At 38.7% G+C, this 20,924-nt stretch overlaps 1 protein-coding gene across 9 annotated transcripts in view; it reads right to left on the bottom strand.

Moving 5' to 3' along the window:
* LOC117296347 (syntaxin-binding protein 5-like) overlaps nt 1-20,632 on the bottom strand; it is a 46,875-nt gene extending 26,243 nt beyond the window's left edge. For 7 of the 9 annotated variants that reach the window (XM_033779221.1, XM_033779225.1, XM_033779229.1 and 4 more), the window contains exons 1-13: nt 20,552-20,627; nt 18,183-18,283; nt 17,557-17,691; nt 15,774-15,837; nt 12,588-12,795; nt 11,509-11,587; nt 10,379-10,533; nt 5,669-5,741; nt 4,827-4,983; nt 3,998-4,065; nt 3,020-3,060; nt 1,448-1,653; nt 225-488 (exon numbers count right to left, since the gene is read on the bottom strand). In XM_033779221.1, coding sequence (XP_033635112.1) covers nt 225-488; nt 1,448-1,653; nt 3,020-3,060; nt 3,998-4,065; nt 4,827-4,983; nt 5,669-5,741; nt 10,379-10,533; nt 11,509-11,587; nt 12,588-12,795; nt 15,774-15,837; nt 17,557-17,691; nt 18,183-18,283; nt 20,552-20,569 — 1,569 coding nt within the window. In that variant the 5' untranslated portion in view covers nt 20,570-20,627. Of the gene's footprint in view, nt 1-224; nt 489-1,447; nt 1,654-3,019; nt 3,061-3,997; nt 4,066-4,826; nt 4,984-5,668; nt 5,742-10,378; nt 10,534-11,508; nt 11,588-12,587; nt 12,796-15,773; nt 15,838-17,556; nt 17,692-18,182; nt 18,284-20,551 lie in introns of all 9 variants that reach the window. The other 2 variants (XM_033779230.1, XM_033779222.1) reach the window with 2 other exon arrangements.
* Between the last annotated feature and the right edge of the window lie 292 nt (nt 20,633-20,924).

Genomic DNA, 20,924 nt, shown 5'->3' on the forward strand with positions numbered 1-20,924 from the left:
ACAAAAGAAACCCAGTGTCCATTTTAAAACGGAGGAATCACATCCCTGCCTACAATATCAATCGTGTCATGGCCGAGCAGTCTAGTTCACCGAAGCCAATCTCTGGTGTTGTCAGCAGCAGAGTGTGGGTTTGAATGCCAGTCATGACCCTTGTGTCCTTGACCATAACCATAATTGCTTCAAAAGAGATGGGAAGGCAGTGCATTCAGGAAAATATTCCATACCTTTAAATTTGGAACGTTATCTCTTATTCCGTCTCCTGAGCTGGTACTCGTCACCTGGTTACCACTAGCTGGTCCACTGCCTGCTGTAGCCCCACCAGACGTTGTCTGTGTGACTAGAGAAGGTGCACTCATTGCACTAGCTACAGAGCTCGCGCTGACTGTACTGGTGTTGCGCTTAAGTGGGGTGGGTGGAGGAGGGGGCGGAGTCTCAGCCTCTGGGGTGTCCGGTTCCTCGGGTTCATACACAATAGCAATCTCCAGAACCTGTGAACAACATGAAATCATTTATATGATTTGAAAAATTGCATGGTGAGGTATCAATATATTCTTTAGTTTGCGGTAACACCATAAGCCCTGTTTGGTTTAGGTGTATACACACAAATTTACCCAAACCTTATAGTGTTGTTAAAAAACAAGTGGAGCGCTAGATAAAGCAACATTTTTTACTGCGTTTTCAATCTTCAACGACACAGTTCAGAAATCAGCTGAAACATTGCATGTCTGTACATTTACATGTACATGACAGTGGGTTTTTACAGTACAAAAACAATGGTATACAATAATACATAGACACATAGTAACCACTCAACTTGTTTTTTTTAAATGTTTTTATAACGGATTTTTTTAAGGCACCAGGTTTTCACTGTTACTGTAAGAGGTATTATACATGGATGGAGTTTGAAATTTGTTAATCACCACGCTTGAGAAAAAGAGAGAAATGGACCAGTAGGTGATTGATGAGCGTAACCAACACATTTGACCAAACGCGTACGGTTCTGATATGCGTATTCAGATCAGCAACTCTGTGAAACCCTTCTATAGGCAAAGTAAAAAAAGAAACATGTTAAGCGTCCAGGTTTCTAAAAAAAGGAGGGGCTTTTAATTTTTTAAATTTTTTTTTTCAAAATGGCCGCGATTCTTTTTAAAATTTCAAATATCCATTTTTTTTTCTTCTAATGTTCAAACACACAATATTTATACAAATGAAACATGTTGGACAAGACATTAAGATTTGTTTTGCTGAGATCAGTAAAATATATCCCTTTTTTCGATTTACAAAAGAAAAATCATAAAAACGAAATATAAAAGAAAAATGTAAAAATAAAAGAAAAATGAAGAACAAGAAAAAAAAGGACGCCGCCTCTAAAAAGGAAGCAGGCAGGGACGCTGAACATGTTTCTGTTTTTACTCGGCCTTATCATGCCTGCGTAACAGGTACTCACCGATAACTCTGTAGTGACTTCCAATCTACTGAACCTATACAAAATAACATGACCACTTGCTCCTGCCACCGCTAGTAACCTGCTTTCCTGACAAAGTTTAACCATCTGAATAGCAAAGGGCTCCTCATCACCATCTAAACTACGAGCTTGCTTCTTCTTCTCAAATACTTTGGCAGTCTTCAGCTTGTACAGTACTTGTAACATAACTGTAGAAAATACACAAAAAACAGTGATAATAATAATTTGGGAGGGGGGGCTATAATCATCCTCCCTCGCTTGAGCTAAATTGCGAAGGATGCGTCTACAACGTGTTCCAGAAGCAGGAATGCAAGGGCGCCTTTGGCTGCCAGCCACATCAACCCATTATGACCACGGAACACAGCCAAAGATCGAAAGTGTTTGATTTTTCCTGAGGGAGGAAAACTGGATAGTCTGGAAAACCCTCGTGGCACAGCAGAGAACCAACGCACAACTCAACTCACATATGGCCCTGGCCGGGAATCGAGCCGGGGTCACCTTGGTGAGAGGCAAGCGCTTTACGCACAAGCCAACTGTGCCACCAAATGATGGAACAACTTCTCCTCTCAAAAAGAAACCAAAAACATGTTTAAATTAAAAAAATTTGTGAAAGAATTTTTTTGTTGAATAATGCAACTAGCATGACAAAAGTTTAAATTACTTATAAGTTCAACAACTTGCTAATTAAAGAAAACCTTACAACTTGTTAGTCAAACTGGCTTAGCAAACTTGCGAAGTCGACATTGCACTTCAGTTTGCTAGTAAACTTTGCTTAGCATGTTTGCTAATATTTGATTACCGATAGCTTCCCGATCTTGCGTAATAGAAATCTTAATCTTGCTACTTTAACATTAGAACACAGCTGGTAAGTCAATCTTGCTTACAAAGCTTGCTAAGTCAACATTACATTACAGCTAGCCCGCAATCTTGCTAAGCAATTTTGTCCAGTCAGCGGTACATTACAGCTTGCTCGTCAATCTCGCTCAGCAACCTTTGCGGGTCAACAGTACAATACAGCTTATTAGTCAATCCTGCTAAGTAAGCTTGCGAAGTCATCGTTACATTATAATTTGCTGGTAAATATTTCCACGGTACACAGTGAAATCAGCGATCAGCTTGGTAGGATTCGAACCCACAACCTTGTAATTGCAAGTCTTGCATTTTAACCACTAGACCACGGTACACAGTGAAATCAGCGATCAGCTTGGTAGGATTCGAACCCACAACCTTGTAATTGCAAGTCTTGCATTTTAACCACTAGACCACGGTACACAGTGAAATCAGTGATCAGCTTGGTAGGATTCGAACCCACAACCTTGTAATTGCAAGTCTTGCATTTTAACCACTAGACCACGGTACACAGTGAAATCAGTGATCAGCTTGGTAGAATTCGAACCCACAACCTTGTAATTGCAAGTCCTGCAGTTTAACCACTAGACCACGGTACACAGTGAAATCAGCGGTTAGCTTGGAAGGATTCGAACCCACAACCTTGTAATTGCAAGTCCTGTAGTTTAACCACTAGACCACCATGACATTAAAACAATAACTCACCTCGCGATGCATCCCAGAATTTGATTGTACCATCTGCATGTCTGTACAAAAACAAAAATGAATTGCAAAATGAAACTTTTTTCTGCAGTCTGTCTACATTCAGATCATGAATGTGAAATGAATTTTACATGAATGAAGGCTTACATGATATTGACCGGGAAAACCTACATTAATAATAATAATATAGGTATTTATAAAGCCCTTTAACGTCGTTTGGCTAAATAAAAGTCGTGGAGGAATTCCCCTGAGACAGTGGACCGGTCTATGTTGTAAAAACTCCAGCCAGTAAACGACCTTGCCCTGGGTTTCACAAGCACATTCTTTTAGAAGCAAGGGACAATGGGATTTCACCAAGTATTCAGTTTGTAAAAAGCTTAATTAGCCAGCACACTATAGACCTTTATCATGCTGTCACCATCTTGGTCATGTTCCCTGTTTCCATAACAGTAATGAATGCTAACATTCATTGTGCAAAAAATGGTACCAGACTGTTATTTCGTCCAGCCTCAGTTTGGTTACAATGAGTTATGGAGTTACACCATGATAACGATCTGTTGTGTTTTATGAGATAACGAACAAGACAAGGATAACCTCGGGAATCATTAAAATTTAAAGACAATGGAGACTATTGGTTATTGTCAAAGACCAGTCTTCTCACTTGGTGTATCTCAACATACATGTACATTTATGCATAAAATAACAAACCTGTGAAAATTTGAACTCAATTGGTCGTCGAAGTTGCGAGATAATAATGAAAGAAAAAACACCCTATAATTATTTTGAATACAATGTAATTACCAATAGTGTCCACTGCCTTTAAACCACAGCACAAGTAAAAACAGTCACAATTTGTATATATTATGGGATGGAATGGTAAGGTTTGGCTTATAGTCATTCGGGCAATGACTTTAGACTCAGGCAGAGACAAACATCTTGTCAGTTACATGCAAAGTATTTGATAGAATGAGAAGAACGTACCCAGTGATAACAATTTCCTGCTCACTGCTTCCCCCACTTCCCCATCCTCCGCCTTTCACTGGCCAGTTCTGCACAAGAGGAAATGAAACAAAAAGACATGTCATATCGAAGATGATGCACATGAAATTGTGCACGTCAAATAAATGCACAAATCACTAATGTCTTGTTTTACAATACCATCTGCGTAGAGCATTCTTTGGGCCCAAATTTTCTACAGTTGCTTAAGCAGACAATAGTGCTTAACACTTTTCGGCTATGCATACGAAATTTAACTCGTCTTTAGTCCTAAGATTAATCCTTAGTTAGGAGGAGTTTGGTAAAAATCAACGGCAGGGCTTTTAATCAACTCTGTAAAACTGGACGTGAGCCTAATTTCATAGAGCCTTTAAGCACAAAAAGCATTGCTTAATAAAAACAGGTTACCAGCCAAAGTTACATTATGTTTCAGTCATGTGACTGGTGACCCACTCCAATTTTGCTTAGCAAAGAAACTTGCCAAGCAGCACTTTCTGCTGAAACGCTTTTTGAAATTGGGCCATGCGGATTACCTTTTTACTATAGAGTTGTTTCTATAGGTAACCAGTTATCAATGGTACCGATCTTACCTATTAACAAAAGAGATATTTCTTGGTTACCAGTAATCAATGGTTACCCGTTTTACCTTCTAAATGTAGAGCTTTTTCTCGGTTACCAGTTATCAATGGTTACCTGTCTTACCTTTTTACTATAGAGTTGTTTCTCGGTTACCAGTTATCAATGGTTACCTGTCTTACCTTTTTACTATAGAGTTGTTTCGCGGTTACCAGTTATCAATGGTTCCCGTTCTTACCTTTTTACTATAGAGTTGTTTCTTGCGATTGAGGCTATTAGCTCCAGCTGAATACAGATGTGGTATAAGATCGGATGGGCAGTCGGCGTAGTACTGCACACATGTAACTGGAGACTCATGTAGATCCATTGGGTAGGGATTCTCAAAGCATGGATAACTGATAAGACACAATCAATCAAAAGGATAAAGTCCAGGGTCCAATTTCATAGAGCTGCTTAGCACAAAAATTTGCTTACCATGAAATTTCTTCCTTGATAAAAACAGGATTACCAACCAAATTTCTATTTGTTGCATATTGCTTGTTACTGGTATTCAGCTGTTATTATCTTATCCTGGAAATCACATAGAAATTTGGTTGGTAATCCTGTTTTTATCAAGGCAAAAATTTCATGCTCAGCCAATTTTTTTGCTTAGCAGCTCTATGAAATTTGGCCCATGAGGAAGAATACAGGGCCCAATTTCATGGCTCTGCTTACCGTCGAATTCTGCGCTTAGGATAACCATCCTCCGCTTACATAACAAGCGCAGAATTTCTGCACTAGCTGTGTAAGCGTAGAATGCCTAGTAACATGGAGTACACAAGCCAAAATTCCTCGCTAAAATGTGAAACCCACACAAGATTCAGACTGAATTAAACACATGAGGATTCCCCCTTCGAGATGACCAAACTAAGACTCAACGTGAATGATGAGGGAGGTGAATTGTGTCGATACAGCACTTTAAAGGTACACGTTGCCTTGGATCGGTTGAGTTGGTCTTTGAAAAGCGTTTGAAACCGTTTGTTATAAAACGCATATGGTTAGATAAGATATTTTAAAAGACGAAGATAAGACGGAGCTTACCCTTGTGACGTTAGATCTACTACCACTAGATCACTCTCCAGTAACACCACCACTGCATATGGCTCCTGGGGATCTGTAACACAGAAACAGGTATTTATAAACAAGGCCCCCAAAAAACAAAAAATTGGAATACACAATCTGAGAAGCGTTTTGGGTCATAAAAACTTATATATTCTTACCTATATAAACCACAAGGGAAACTGACTGGGTAAATTTTTGAAATGATTTTTGGGGTTGAACAAAGAATTGACTAGAGTGGGATTCGAACCTAGTCAATTCTTTGTTTAACCCCAAAAAACATTTCAAAAATTTACCCAGTCAGTTTCCCTTGTGGTTTATGTTGATATCTGAAACAAAAAATCGCATCCCCTTAAGTTGATCCCCTGGCTGCCACTTCCCAGGCTGTATCGTTACCCGGGTGTGATCCCTGGCTACATGGCAGTTAACGGTTGAATGACTTCTGACTGGCACCCCCGAACAAAGATATTGACAAAATAGGGAAACCGCCAACATAGGGCTAGATAGCTCAGTTGGTAGAGTGCCGGCATGTTAATTCGGAGGTCGTTGGTTCAAATCCAACTATAGTCAATTCTTTGTTCAACCCCAAAATCATATTTTTACCTAGTCACATTACTTTGAAGTATATATTCATGGGACAAACTAATGAGTACTTCATAATGGACATGTCAGAATGTTAAGGACAAGGAAAATATCCGTTTTGCTTACGCAAGAAATAAAAAGGACCACAAAAAGAAACGGACTCAAACAGTTTCAAATGCAGCACCTGTTCAAAACGAAATCATTCCTTCATCTGCACTTAACATTCATAATCATGTGTTTATAACAATGTCTTTATGCAAAGTTACACTGTTTGTATTATGTAGATCCTATGTGAAATAGAATTAAAGAATGTGTAATTGACATAGAAATAAATAAATAAATAAATAAACAAACATATTGATGAACACATATATAATCACTGCCTTAGGAGACAGTTTAGTTTTTATAAAAAAAACATGTACGTATGTAGATGTCAGAATCCAAACATAACCGGCTCTCTTACATTATTATTTCATTACAGATGTTTTCCCGCATAATGACTATGACCTCTGACCCATGAAATGCGGCCATGTTAGCTGACAGGTATGGCCTACCAAGTGTGTCATCATGTACATTGATAAGCAAGTGTTTATTACTAGGAATCAACAAATGAAGATACATATCTTAGACTGTGTTTGAATTGGCAGCTACGGCTAGATCGACACGACAAAATGAATTAAAGGCACTGGACACTCTTGGTAATTACTCCAAATAATTGCAAACATAACAACTTACTCGGTAACGAGCATGTGAGAGCTGTTGAAAGTATAAAACATTGTGAGAAATAGCTCAACCTTGTGATTGTTAATCTAGAGAGCTCGAGGTACACTATAATTTCCGATATTTTAGGTTTTTAACTTTTTAACGTTGGCTGAATAAATCATTCTAATTCTAATTCTAATCCCTCTTAAGTAATGTAGTTTTTCAGAAAGAGATAATTTCAGACTCAAATAATAAAAGACTTCTGCTGGAACCTTTTTATTTTGCATCTGAAAGCACACAAAGTAATGTCTTTTTCCTTTCATTATTTTCTTGCAAATTTGACGACTAAGTGAGAATACTGGTCTTTGACAATGGGAGACTTTCTGGGACGATAGAGGGCAGCAGACTTACCGGGTAAATCCATTGTTCTCAGAATTATGCGCATGTTCAGAACTACGTAAACAATGGAAATTTACCCGGTATGTCTGCTGCCGCCTAGCGTTGGAAAGTCTCCTATTACCAAACGTGTCCAGTGCCTTTAAAGTATAGGCCGTCCTCAGCAACACCCTTTAGCAGATGCTAAACCCCCCAATTTGGATAGCCTTAAAAAACTTAATATAACCTGGGCAATAATCACTGACCACATGAACTAAAAATCCTATTATCACTACAAACACCAGTCCTCAATTTAATTCAAATACACATTTATTTCCATACTGAAATATTGAAAATTACATGTACTAAGGAATAAAGCAAAAATATCATTAAGTAACAGTAAACATAAATGTAATAAATAGAGTATGGGGCCGTTTTGATAAGCAGAAGCTTGTAAAAAATAGCCAGACAGACAAAGAAACAAAACAAACAGACAGACTTGCAGACAAACATGACACAGTGAGTTCATCAATAAAAACATGTCTGAAGCTATGCGTGTTGAAATGTTGGCGTTTCCACCAAGTCTGAAATACATACATTGGGAAGATTCTCGTCCCTGCAAACAGCACTTCTCAACATGTAGTTAGTCAAAACAAATTATTCAAATTTCAGATTTTTGGGAATGCAGATGTGTGTGGAAGGAATACAGAATGATGTACGAGGGAATACAGAATGATGTAGAGTGAATGCAGAATGATGTAGAGTGAACGCAGAATGACGTAGAGTGAACGCAGATTGATGTAGAGGGAATGCAGAATGATGTACGAGGGAATACAGAATGACGTAGAGTGAACGCAGAATGATGCATAGGGAATGCAGAATGATGTAGAGGGAATGCAGAATGGTGTAGAGAGAATGCAGAATGATGTACATGTAGAGGGAATGCTGAGTTGTGTAGAGGGATAGCAGAATGATGTAAGGTTAACAGAATGGTGAAGTGAGTGCAGAATGATGAGTCTTCTACAGACCAAACCAAAGCAACAACTATTGGGGCTACATCCCCCCACACCCCCAGGCCTCTCTGTTCATTCTATTCAAGTCAGCAATCACTGCATTAATAGCATCAGCTTTATTGGATCATTCTGGCCGACGCCGCCTCATCTCAACATAGAGCAAGGAACAGCTCAACAAGAAAATCAAATTGTAACCGATTAAGCAGGTAGCAGCTTTTGACAGTTCAACCCTGACGTTCTTAGAAGTGGGCCAACAATGCATGAATCCTCCCCAGCCATCAGCGGGTTTATAGATGAAGGAAATGGTGGCTAATTGGATCAGACTGAGGTTGAATTTACTCGGCAAACACCGATGAAGGTTAGAAGCCTATGGATTAGGGAGCATTTGAGAGGGTAGAAAGTCAATCTCCAGACCTTCACTACAATCACTTCAACATTATTCTTCCTATGTGGACATAAATGCTTTAATATCATCGCCGGTTCCACAAAACCAAAGGTATACTCGGGGGTGAGAGTCATTACTTACGAAAAAGTCTGAAACTTGGATACAAATACTGTAAGGTATCTTGAAATGATGCCATTTCTATCATTTGGTAACCCCTGGGGTTATAGATTCCAAGGAGCTTTTGGAAACAGTATCCAAAGCACCAGAGAAGTAGACAAATGAGCAGGATTTCTTTACTTGTGGAACAAATATTGTCTGATTTTCTTCACCAGGCCGACATAAAAAGTCTGAATTCATCCAAAAGTCTGAACAATCTCATCTTTAACTTTACATGTAATAAAAAACATTCTGATATTCCTGGTCGCCAGATTATCGGACATCAGATTAAAGTTGGAACAAGAACAACGTTTAGACAGATCCATCGGTGTAAAATAAATATATAAATAAAACAAATAGTGGCTTCTTATATAGCATGCATATCCAAGTGACGCAGTACAGTATTTCCTGCAAGGTATGTGGGACTATGTTTGAAGTATGAGACCTATTTCTTAGCACCATGTAATGGTATACAAGGTGTTGTGGCGCAATATGCTGCAAATCAAACCAGAAACACCGCGGTGAACCCCTTCTCTTTTCGATAAGTGCACTTGGCTCTTTTACGTCCGTTAAACACAGAGGACCAACAGACAGCCTCAGGTCCCACGAAAAACTACAGGATGGGAGGAAATCATTTGTCACTCTTTTCAAAACCAATGATGTCATTTTATATTGAAATCTTGTTGAACAAAGATAAATTGATTAGAGCGGGAATTGAACCAACAACCTACGGATTAATGCTATCAAGCCCTATGTTGCTGGTCTCTCTACTTTGGTGATATCTTTGTTTGGTGATGCCAGTCAGTAAGCCACCCGTTAGCTAGACTTGATTCAAGTCTCAGATCGCGGTTATTCTTCTGCATCTCAGCCACGAAAAAAGCCCCAACATTATTAGCTATCACGCGCCGTAAAAAAATCGTAGGCTAAATGACGAAGGTTGAAAAAGAAGAGCGCTGTTTGTAGCGTTAATCGGGACAACTAAAAAGCCACGATCAAAGACTTGGAACGAAGTCTAACCGTTAGCTGCCATGTAGCCAGGAATCACACCCAAGTTAATCATACAACCTGGGACGGCAGATAAGGCACTATTGGTTATTACTCAAAATAATTGTTAACATAAAAACATATTTAGTGATGAGCAACGGAGAGCTGTTTATAGTATAAAACATTGTGAGAAACGGCTGCCTCTGATGTAATGTAATTTAGAGAAAGAAGTAATTTCTCACTGAGGCCTCAAATTTAAGCCATCTGAAAGCACACAACTTGTTTTTCTTCCATTATTCTCTTGCAATTTTGACGACCAATTGGGTTCAAATTTTCACAGGTTTATTATTTCATGCATATTATGTTGAGATACATTGACACCAAGTGAGACTGCTGGTCTTTGACAATTTCCAACAGTGTCCACTGCCTTTAAAGACTTTTTAATATTAACCAAAACTGACAAGGTGAAACATAAAATACAGTCAACGAACTTACTGCTTGGCCAGGGGTTGTCACACAGACAAAGAAAGTCTATGACGGTATGTTCCATTTCTAGCACGGTGGTTGTCTTGCCCTGCATGATGGTTATACTTGGTGTACTATTAGCTTTATCGTACGGTAATCCCCCTGAAAACAGAATGAATGGGTCCCTGCAAAAAACATCACCAAACATAACAGTTAGAGTTTTACAGTATTCTCAAGTTTATTTATAAAAAGAAATAATTTTTTTTTTTTTAAAACAAAGTCATGTTTTTTTTTACCGAACACACAGATTGGCATTATTTTGCCATGTGTACTGCCACAACGCTCCAAAATTTAATATTGGAGTCCAGTATGGATTATTAATGAACATGCGCCATTCCCAAAACAATCGTTACCTGTCTGTTAGACCCAGCAAGGCAAGGCCGTGACACAGCATAAAAGGTTGGCAATGTTTGCTTAGCAAAGAAATTTGTCAAGCAGTAATTTCTGCTTATTATAAGCTTCATGAAATTGGGCCAAGTTGCATTTGACGAGGCTGCAAGACCCAAAAAGCCCTCACTGAGGTCAATGAAGACCTATCATTGGCTGCGATTTTGTGCGCAGCGCATGCGTGTTTCCATTTTTTGCCTTCAGTGATAACTGCCCTGGCAAGGGGGCTTTTCTTTGATAAAGTGGCTGGCTGTCTAGTGGCTTGCTATACAATATCACGGCTCTGCTTACTATGCAAGGAATAAACGCTTGCGGACTAGCAGAGCATTCCGTGCTTACGTCAAGGATAGTTCACAGGTTAACAGGATTGTTTTGCTTTTGTGCAGGAGTACTCCACATTTCTATGTATTTTTTGCTTACACAGCTAGCCCAGAACTTCGGGGCTGGCACAGTAAGCAGAGAATGGTGTTCGTAAGTGCAAAGTTCAGCAGCAAGCAGAGCCATGGAATTGGGCCCAGATTGGGTCAGCAGCCAGACCCATTCCCAGACCCATGTTTGACCCGTCCATGGCCTTTTGCGCGGACGACCAGCCACTTTGTGGCCCCCTACTGCTTGGCAACATTCCTGGCTGTGATGTCGCAATTTGTTGAAGATTCCCACCCAGTGATATTTAAGATTGTGTAGTACCCAACCCTCACGCAGTGACAGCTTACCCGTTTTTCACTGACCTCCATTCTACTTTGAGTACCGGTGTACACGGCTCAGGTTTCAGCCCTTTGACGGGCACTTTAGCTGAAAATAAAAATACAACCCATGTTAAGAAGAAACTCACTCAAAACGACTATGCACCCTGAGCAGAAACTTATACAAAAAATAAAATAAAATCTATAAATTTGAAAGCTTTGATAATTGCCTGTTAACCTCAATTTGGTAAGTAATATTCTCAGCTGCTTGTTTGGCTTAAAGGCAAAGTATACGTTTGGTTTTGATTATTTTAAGCGTGTTATTCCCTCATAAATGTAAATATATGCAATAAAACTAAGCTGTGGAAATTTCATTTGGTGGTAGCGTTTTTTTGAGATATCGCCAAACTGGAGTGGTTACATCTGCACAGGAAGAATAATCCAGAATTAGAATATTGAGCATCTTTAGAATCCCTTTAGAATCTCCTAAGATGGGAAATGGTTTCTCAAAATGTCCTCAGCAGCTGCAGTGCTTCTTATGAACCAAGTAAGGTTTATGGTCATGGAGTTTTGGAGGTAATTACCGAAAGTACATCCTCCCCGCGCCAGGAGTGTCTCTAAAACAGACATGGTGCAATAAAAATGGCCACTACTATTATTATTATTTATTATTCCAAGAATGGCTTTAAAGGGAAGGAACATGTTTGGTAATTACCCAAAACAAATATTAACTTAAAAACTGACTTGGTAACGAGCATTAGAGAGCTGGTGATAGTATAAAACATTGTGGGAACCGACTCCCTCTGAAGTAACGTAGTTTTTGAGATAGAGGTAATTTCTCACTAAAATAATAAAAGACTTCTTGCTAGAAGTCTTTTATTCTTATCTGAAAGCGCACAAATTTGTCTAACAAGGGTGTTTTTTCTTTCATCATTTTCTCCCAACTCCGATGACCAATTGAGCTGAAATTTTCACGGGTTTGTTATTTTATGCATATGTTGAGATACCCAAGTGAGAACACTGGTCTTTGACATCCACCAATAGTGTACCTTTCCGTTTAAGCCTTGCTTGGGGCAAACTTGCGTTGACAACATAAAGAAGATTATTACCATGTGGGGAGATGATATTTGCAGGTTTGGCAGCATTTTTGAGGTTCCACATCGTGAGGGTGCCATCAGTATGACTGACAATGAACTGCTTTCCTTCGTGGTGCCAGGAGACGCAGCGCACCGGTTGGCTACAGTTAAACCGTTGCTCCGCCATCTTGGTTGTCAGGTCCCACAGGACCACTGCACCAGTCTCGAATCCAATCAGTAGCTACAGATTGAGGGAAAAGTAATATAATAATAATAATAATAATAATAATAATAATAGTCAACATTTATATAGTGCCATATCCATCGAAAACAATGCTCCATGGCGCTAATACAGAGAAACATTTTAAAATATAGATAATCAGCAAAAACAACAAGATATAAAAATAATATATATTTGGTTTGCGGTAACACCATGTGTGTATCTACTTGCCAGGCAGAGTTGTTCTTAGGGAACTGTCTTGCTTTATTCTACTGCTGTGGAGTAGATAATCGGAGGCAGTAGAATAAAGCAAGACAGTTCCCTAAGAACAACTCTACCTGGCAAGTAGATACACACATGGTGTTACCGCAAACCAAATATATATTGATACCTCACCATGCAATGCCTCAAATCCTATATATAAAAATAAGTTTAAAATCAAGCGAACAATGACAAGCAATTAAAGAAATTATTAATATACAATGGAAAGTTATAAAATATACAAATATACAATTACAATAAGTAAAGATGAGTTACTATGACAACAATCAATATAGTAAGGAGAATGGAGAAAGAAAGTGTAGATTCGTGGATAGAATGTACGAGCCGAAGGCAAGTACATTGTAACCATGAATCTACACTTTAGAGTCTGATCTCTTACTCAAATTTTGTTCCCAAAACTTTGTACTTTGACAATCGACGTTTGGTCCAGTTCTATTTTGCAAAAGTCATAAGCATTATTTTATAGTGCTTGCAACATTATCGAGTACCATGTTTTGATCAGTTTACAATTATGTGTTTACTAAAGTAAATTAAGTAACTGGAAAATGTTAATGGAAACTGAAATAATACATATTTTCAGCTGTGTTGTGCACATCATGTTATCTTGGAAAGACAACCATTTCAAATTGAACAATCACTTTAGTTTGTAACGAATCTACAGTAACATGTAAGTGTAATGTAGATTCATTACAAATGTACAGTTGAAGGTAGATTTGTACAGTTGAGTGTAGGAGTCTACAGATAAGTGTAAAGTGTAGATTCAGAAAAATAATGCACACTTCCATCAATAGAGTGACGTCACAAAAAGCTACGAAAAAGACAACACAGTGTGTCGGCAGTAAGTCTCAGACATATTGAAGTGTGCAATGTTATGACTGCTTGTACTTAATGACTGCTTAGTGGCAATGCCTACCATGGACATATCTCCCAATAAGTAGATTATAAACTTCAATGACATGCAATTAATTATCATTTGTTAAACAGGCTGCTGGAGAGCCTTGCTAAGGAGGGATTAATGTTCATCTTCTAAACACGCACAGCTGATTCTAATTAAATATGCCCCTTTTTCCCCTCTTCAAATAAAGCTTTCAAGTTTCTCTATCAATGCGGTTGTAATAACTATAACGAAAGCTTGGAAGGCCAGTCATGCTGTTTTTGGTCGTCGGGAAAATATTAGGAATATACAAATGTAGCAATTTAGTTTCCAAAGGCACATGAGAACAGAACAACTGTTTAGTTACTACATAACACAGATTAAAAGGACAAAAAAATATACACACTCAAATAATAGAAATAGAACCCGGAGAATGCCGAGTGTCTCATTGTGTATGCGGTTTCGTTGTGAAACCATTTTTATGGACGCGCGTACGCCATTTTTGTTACGCGTGTATGGCCAAATATTTTGCCATACAGTGTGTCATCACTGACCAATGAACACACTAGAAACGGTCTATGTGCGCTGACATATTGCCATTTTGCCATACACGCGTGTCACGTGATCCTAATTTTGCCATACACGCGTGTCACGCAATGATAATTTTGCCATACACCGGTTTCGCATGGTATCGATACGCCGCATCTATAGACGACACAGAGGGCGGCCGAGCTCAGCGTTCTCCAGGTTCTATTTCTATGACTGAAATCAAACATCCATTTAAAGTTGTATAGTGTGTGAGGTACATGTACATGTACATGTACCAACGCAGGAGGTATGTGACTGCATGTACTTTTATCTTCCATTCATAAACACCTCAGACAGTTTCGCTATTCCTATTGGTGGAGAGCGCGTCACGTGGGGGTGTTTAAACGGTTGATAATAACCACCTTGAGCTGTTTATAACTAATTGTTTTCGGATACGCTTAGTCCACAACATCGTTCTCAGGGTGAATGATCTCGCCGTGCAATTTTGGCCCATGAATACAAGGATGCATACTACTAGTCATGCACATCCGAAAAACTGTCTCAGTCATAAAAATGCAATACACGTACAGAGCTCAAGGAAAGGCTGTCAGAAAACGGGTAAGTTTTACAGAGTTTCTTACTTTATTTTGCCTTTTAACCAAAAAGGCATTCATGAATGGGAATAAAAGAGTAGTGACTCGTTCTTAAACTGCCGTTTAAAACTTTGCAGGGTCGTGGCCGTGCGATTCGGCTCGGGCCTTTGTCACGCGGCCACGACCCTGCCGGTTTTAAATGACAGTTTAAGAACTCGTCGCTACCCTTTTATTCCCTGAGTACGTGCTAATCCACCAACCAGTTGCGCACACCTGAGTGTGTCATTAAGCTATAACCTACTCCCAGTTTTTAAATTGCCCTCTGCGTATTTTTAGTGTCAGGGCGTCACGTTCTGACTAAGGTCAGCGTAAAAATTACAATCTAACTTTTGCGCGTGCATGCTGTTCGTCATAATTTTAAACTTTGAGATTGACTAAATGAGGCTGGAAGATAAATTCGTTATCACACGTGCACTCATGGAATAAGGAAACACATATTGCGTCTGAGTCCCATATCCAACTCGTCATTCAGCCTTGTTGGATATTGGAGGCAGAAGTGCTATATTTTTCTGTATTCCACTGGCGCTTGTGTGATAACTTATAATGTTACATACGTAAGGTAAGGTAAGGATTGCATTTGCAACCATAATCGGGTTGAATTCGTTATAAAAATACATCACAAAAACTTTGAACAAACAATTCATTGATTAACTAATTCAAACCTTATTAGCATCTATGGGGTTATCACTCAGGTGAACAACAGGCCCAGGATGTGTCTTCCGCGACCTGAAATATATCACATAGTACAATTCTACTCTCAAGAAAATCAAGTTCAGTATTGTTATGGACATCTTAGAACAAAATGGGCACAAATAGTCCACCCGTGGTTGACTACTGACCAGCACACACATGCGCAGTGACGCACTTTTAAACAAATTTTCAGGATAAGCAAACAACAGCTGAATACCAGTAACAAGCAATATGGAACAAATGAAAATTTGTGTGCTTAGCAGCAGAAATTGGGCCTTGGGCCCAATTTCATAGAGCTGCTAAGCACAACAATTTGCTTAGCATGAAATTTCCATCCTGTTTTTATCAAGGCAAAAATTTCATGCTAAGCAAAATTTTCGTGCTTAGCAGCTCTATGAAATTGGGCTTAGGTCTTTAGCATTCAGATTGCTGAGCACGTGATCCTGATACAATGCGCCTGAAGGCAAATCAATCCAACACCCTCAGGCTAACCCCCTCTTTAGCAACACGAGGGGTTTAGACGGATTATCTCATATCAAACTACTAAACCCTATATTATGATGTTAGCAGTCCAGTGTGGTGACGACCACATGCATCTTTTTCATTCCGGTAAAAGACACACTCAAAGGCACTGGACACTATTGGTACATGTACATGTATTTACTTTAAATAATTGTAAGCATAAAAACTTACTTGGTAAAAAGCAATGGCGAGCTGTTGATAGTATAAAACATTGTGAGAAATGGCTCCCTCTGAAGTAACATAGTTTTTGATAAAAGAAGTAACTTCTCACTCAAATAATTGAATTGAATGAGAGACCTCAGCTGAGGTCTCGAGTTCAAGGCATCTGAGAGCACACAACTTGTGCGACAATGGTGTTTTTTCTACCACTATTCTCTCGCAACTTTGACAACCAATTGAGCCTAAATTTTCACAGGTTTGTCATCTGATGCATATGTTGAGATAAACCAAGTGAGAAGACTGGTCTTAGACAATTACCGAAGGTGTCCAGTGCCTTTAAAGCCAGGCATTTTAATAATTAGTCCTCAGTCATCAGGGTTTTCCTGAAACAAAATTTCCAAACTGTGGGGGCATTCTGGACATCAACATTTTGGAATTGAAAAAAGGTCTAAATGTTTTTGTGTGGTTTTGAGTGACCTACATGTACTGTGCAATATTTCGTGAGCAACTATTATAGCTATTGAATGAATTTTCAAGTTGTGCCAATGGTACTTCAAGGCAGTGGACACTATTGGTAATTGTCAAAGACTAGCCTTCACAGTTGGTGTATCTCAACATGTGCATAAAACGAAAAACCTGTGAAAATTTGAGCTCAATCGGTCATCGAACTTGCGAGATAATAATGAAAGAAGAAAAAAACCCTTGTCACACGAAGTTGTGTGGGTTTAAATGGTTGATTTCGAGACCTCAAGTTCTAAACTTGAGGTCTTGAAATCAAATTTGTGGAAAATTACTTCTTTCTTGAAAACTATGGCACTTCAGAGGGAGCCGTTTCTCACAATGTTTTATACCATTAACCTCTCCCCATTACTCGTCACCAAGAAAGGTTTTATGCCAATAATTATTTTGAGTAATTACCAATAGTGTCCACTGCCTCTAATAAAACAAACAAACAAACAAACAAACAGACAAACAAACAAACAAACAAACAAACAAACAAACAAACAAACAAACAAACAAACAAACACAAAAACAAACAAACAAACAAACACAAAAACAAACAAACAAACTTACAATTCAATTGCTTTATTCCAGTTGATGACATAGCCAGAGAGTACGAATGACTCGATGTTAACCACATGAACGTTGCCTCTCTCTGTGCCTATATACAACCACTTGCTTTGGAATGGAAGGGTGCAGTTTGTTATTCTGTCAAGACAAAGATAATTTATTAAAATTAATCAAAGTATTTACGGCATTAAATATACACAAGGTCTAGTGTGCACCATGGTTAACTAACCAGCTTCAGACAGGCGCATCAAATTCCCGCCGAACCAAATTCTGAATTACGTACAACTAAGTTAAAAAAAAATAAAAATTCCGGCCAGATGAAACTCGGAGTGGCAGAAAAATTCGGGGAAAATTTGAAAATTGCAATAGCCGGAAAACTAGCATCCCTGATACATTGCTTGGGACTGGTATTTAGCTGCTGTTTACTTCGCACAACAGTTGAGGGAAGTCTTGGCCGACAAACCAACTTTATTAAGCAAGGATATTTTTTAGCGTAAGCAACTTTTGTGCTTAAGCAGCTCTATGAAATTGGTCCAAGTGCTCTTCAACCTCTTGGCCATGACTTGCCACCCATTTCTATGGCACCAATCATATTTAAATTGGGCAAGGAGAAAAAGTGAAACACTTACCTTTCTCTGTTGAATTTCAGTGAATGAAGTATTGCTGGTCTTTTCTGTCTGAGGTTCCATAAGTGCAAACTGTCATCAGCGCACACACTGACTAAAGCACCCTGGCAAGAAATCAATAATTGAAATAACAATAAATAATAACATTTTTATAGCGCTTTCCACAGGCATATTATATCAAAGCGCTTTAACATTGTCTGAAAAGATGCGACTTGAAATGTCATACAATATAAGCTTGGAGACAATTCAACTAAAATAACCGCTTCATGGGAGGCATGAATGGCCCAGTCACACAGGCCCCGATAACGAAAATGAAAATGAGAACATTAAAAATGCTTGCCCTCGATTGGTTGAATAAGCGTGGGCATTTTCTGCGTGGAGCAATTCAACCAATAGAATGCATTCTCTTTGCGTAGTTATCATTATCGTTTTCGTTATCGCTGCAGTGTGACTCGGCCTAAGCCTGGTTCATAAACATACTTACTTCCTACGAATGCGGATGCAGAACTAATTTTGATGTCACATAATCGCAAACGAACAATTCGCAACAGTTGAGCTGTGCTCAAGCTCATGCAAAACTTTCACAGCGCTAACAGAGCTGTGACGTCAAAATTCAGTTCGCATTTGTATTTGCATGAAGTATGAACCGGGCTCAACTTTGTTTTACAGTGCATAGGGTATACTTAATAGTCTGTAAATATTTAAAAATTACAGTTTGGGGTGAATGGGTGGGTCAAATAAAATGTTCTTTTTCTTTTTAACCGATCACTCTGAATGCCTCGTATTTTTTATCACATGAGGGCGCTCTCAATAAAGCTATCACTTCCGGGGGTCAACGCAATTTGTTCGCACAGTTTTATCATCGGCGTTCTGTCACCTCTGGGCGCCGTAGTTTTAAGTTGCTTTAGATGTGGATTGTAATGGCTTCTTTAAAGGAACATTTTGGAATTCGTTTTGCTAACAAAACAGTTGCTTGCAGTTTATGCACTTTATGTAGAAGTTTGAGATTGATCAGCCATCTGGGTCACGAGAAAATATTGAAAACTTTTACACATTTTACATGACATATACAAATGTAGGCAAAAACAAAAGTGAATAAAACGCTGAGTGATAAGAACTCCCAACACGAAACTAGATTATTTATTTCTCATCAAATATGACATGCTCACTGAACGATAACAACTCCAGACGCGAAATTGGATTATTTATTTAGATAGATAGCTCAGTTGGTAGAGCGCCGGCACGAGCGCCGGCACGGAGGTCGTTGGTTCGAATCCCATTCTAGTCAAGTCTTTGTTCAACCCCAAAAATCATTATTTATTTCTCATCAAATATGACATTTCAGACAGAAATATTTCTAGGGATGTTTTCTACTATTATCATCAATAGACCGTGTAAGTTTTATGTAAATCTGTGATCTTCACGATTTTAAGTTTCTTACCAAGTCTGTAACATTCCCTTAAACAGCTACTTGAGCGGAAGGTTTCCAACGGAAATGGTATTTTAACTTGTTTATAACGCGTTTGTTCACCATTTAATGTAATTCTGATATGAGTACACTTCTGAATTTTTCGTAATTACTGACTAAAAAATCAGGCCCCAACCAAAAAGGTTTTGAAAAACTAAAAACACTTCTGCTGGTGACGGCGCGCGTCAAAGGACAATGCTTTGATACATTTGTGTGAGTTTGCTTTGTTATACCTCCACGCTGCAACAAGCGGTTTTACAAATTGGAGCTCCCACCTATGATGTTTTGAGAGTGATTACGTAACGGAGCTTTTCGCAAATCTCTCAGAAAAGCGCTGGATAAGGGTATTCAAAATGATTGTTTTTGTACACAATTAAAATCAATAATCACATGACTCCATTTCCTCATTCACTGAAAACATTTCAAATGAAGTTCACGCAGTCAAAAAGACGTAGCATTGACCCTAAGATTGATCAAGAGTCACATAATTCTTTTTACTATGTACATGTATACACATCCTCCCAAGTAAAATGCCTGTTTGTTTTTTTACAGAACTCAGGAAAGTACTTATTATTATACAGTGCTAACATATATCGGTGTACATATATGGGAAAATCACATCTACATGTATCAGATCGTTTGTAGTACCCGTGGCTAAAACATAGGATTTGCACTGCCTCGGGCTAACGGGCAATCTTGGTGGTCTACATGTACATGTAGTTGGTATGAAACTGCTCTAGAAAGGCAAAGGTCGTGAGTTCGAATCCCACCCAAGTAATATGCCTATAATTTTTTTCACAGAACTTGGGAGAATACACAGTGCCAACACACTGATCAGTGTTTGGGTACAACCCAATTGAATATTCTTTATCCCCGATGCAAATTTAACATCTATTATACGTACCTCATTAACAAGAAACATGAGTTGCAGAACTGCAGTGTCGCTATCATGACGTACGTGACAATCCACACCAGGACGACCAAATCTGAGCACATTAATGTTAAGGAAGCTCCAGGAAGAACAACAATGCCAAATAAGGCACCAAAAAAACACAGAAAATGTTTAGCATCTTGACTGCATTTTTGAAAAAAGCAGGAATGGTTATTAAAGGCAGTGGAAACTATTGGTAATTACTCAAAATAATTATGAGCATACATGTGTAGAACTTTACTTGGTAACGAGTAATGGGGAGCTGTTGGTAGTATAAAACATTGTGAGAAACAGCTCCCTCTGAAGTGTAGTAGTTTTCAAGAAAGAAGTAATTTTCACAAATTTG

This window comes from Asterias rubens, chromosome 11 (genome assembly GCF_902459465.1).
Source record: "Asterias rubens chromosome 11, eAstRub1.3, whole genome shotgun sequence".
NCBI classification, from domain to species: Eukaryota; Metazoa; Echinodermata; class Asteroidea; order Forcipulatida; family Asteriidae; genus Asterias; species Asterias rubens.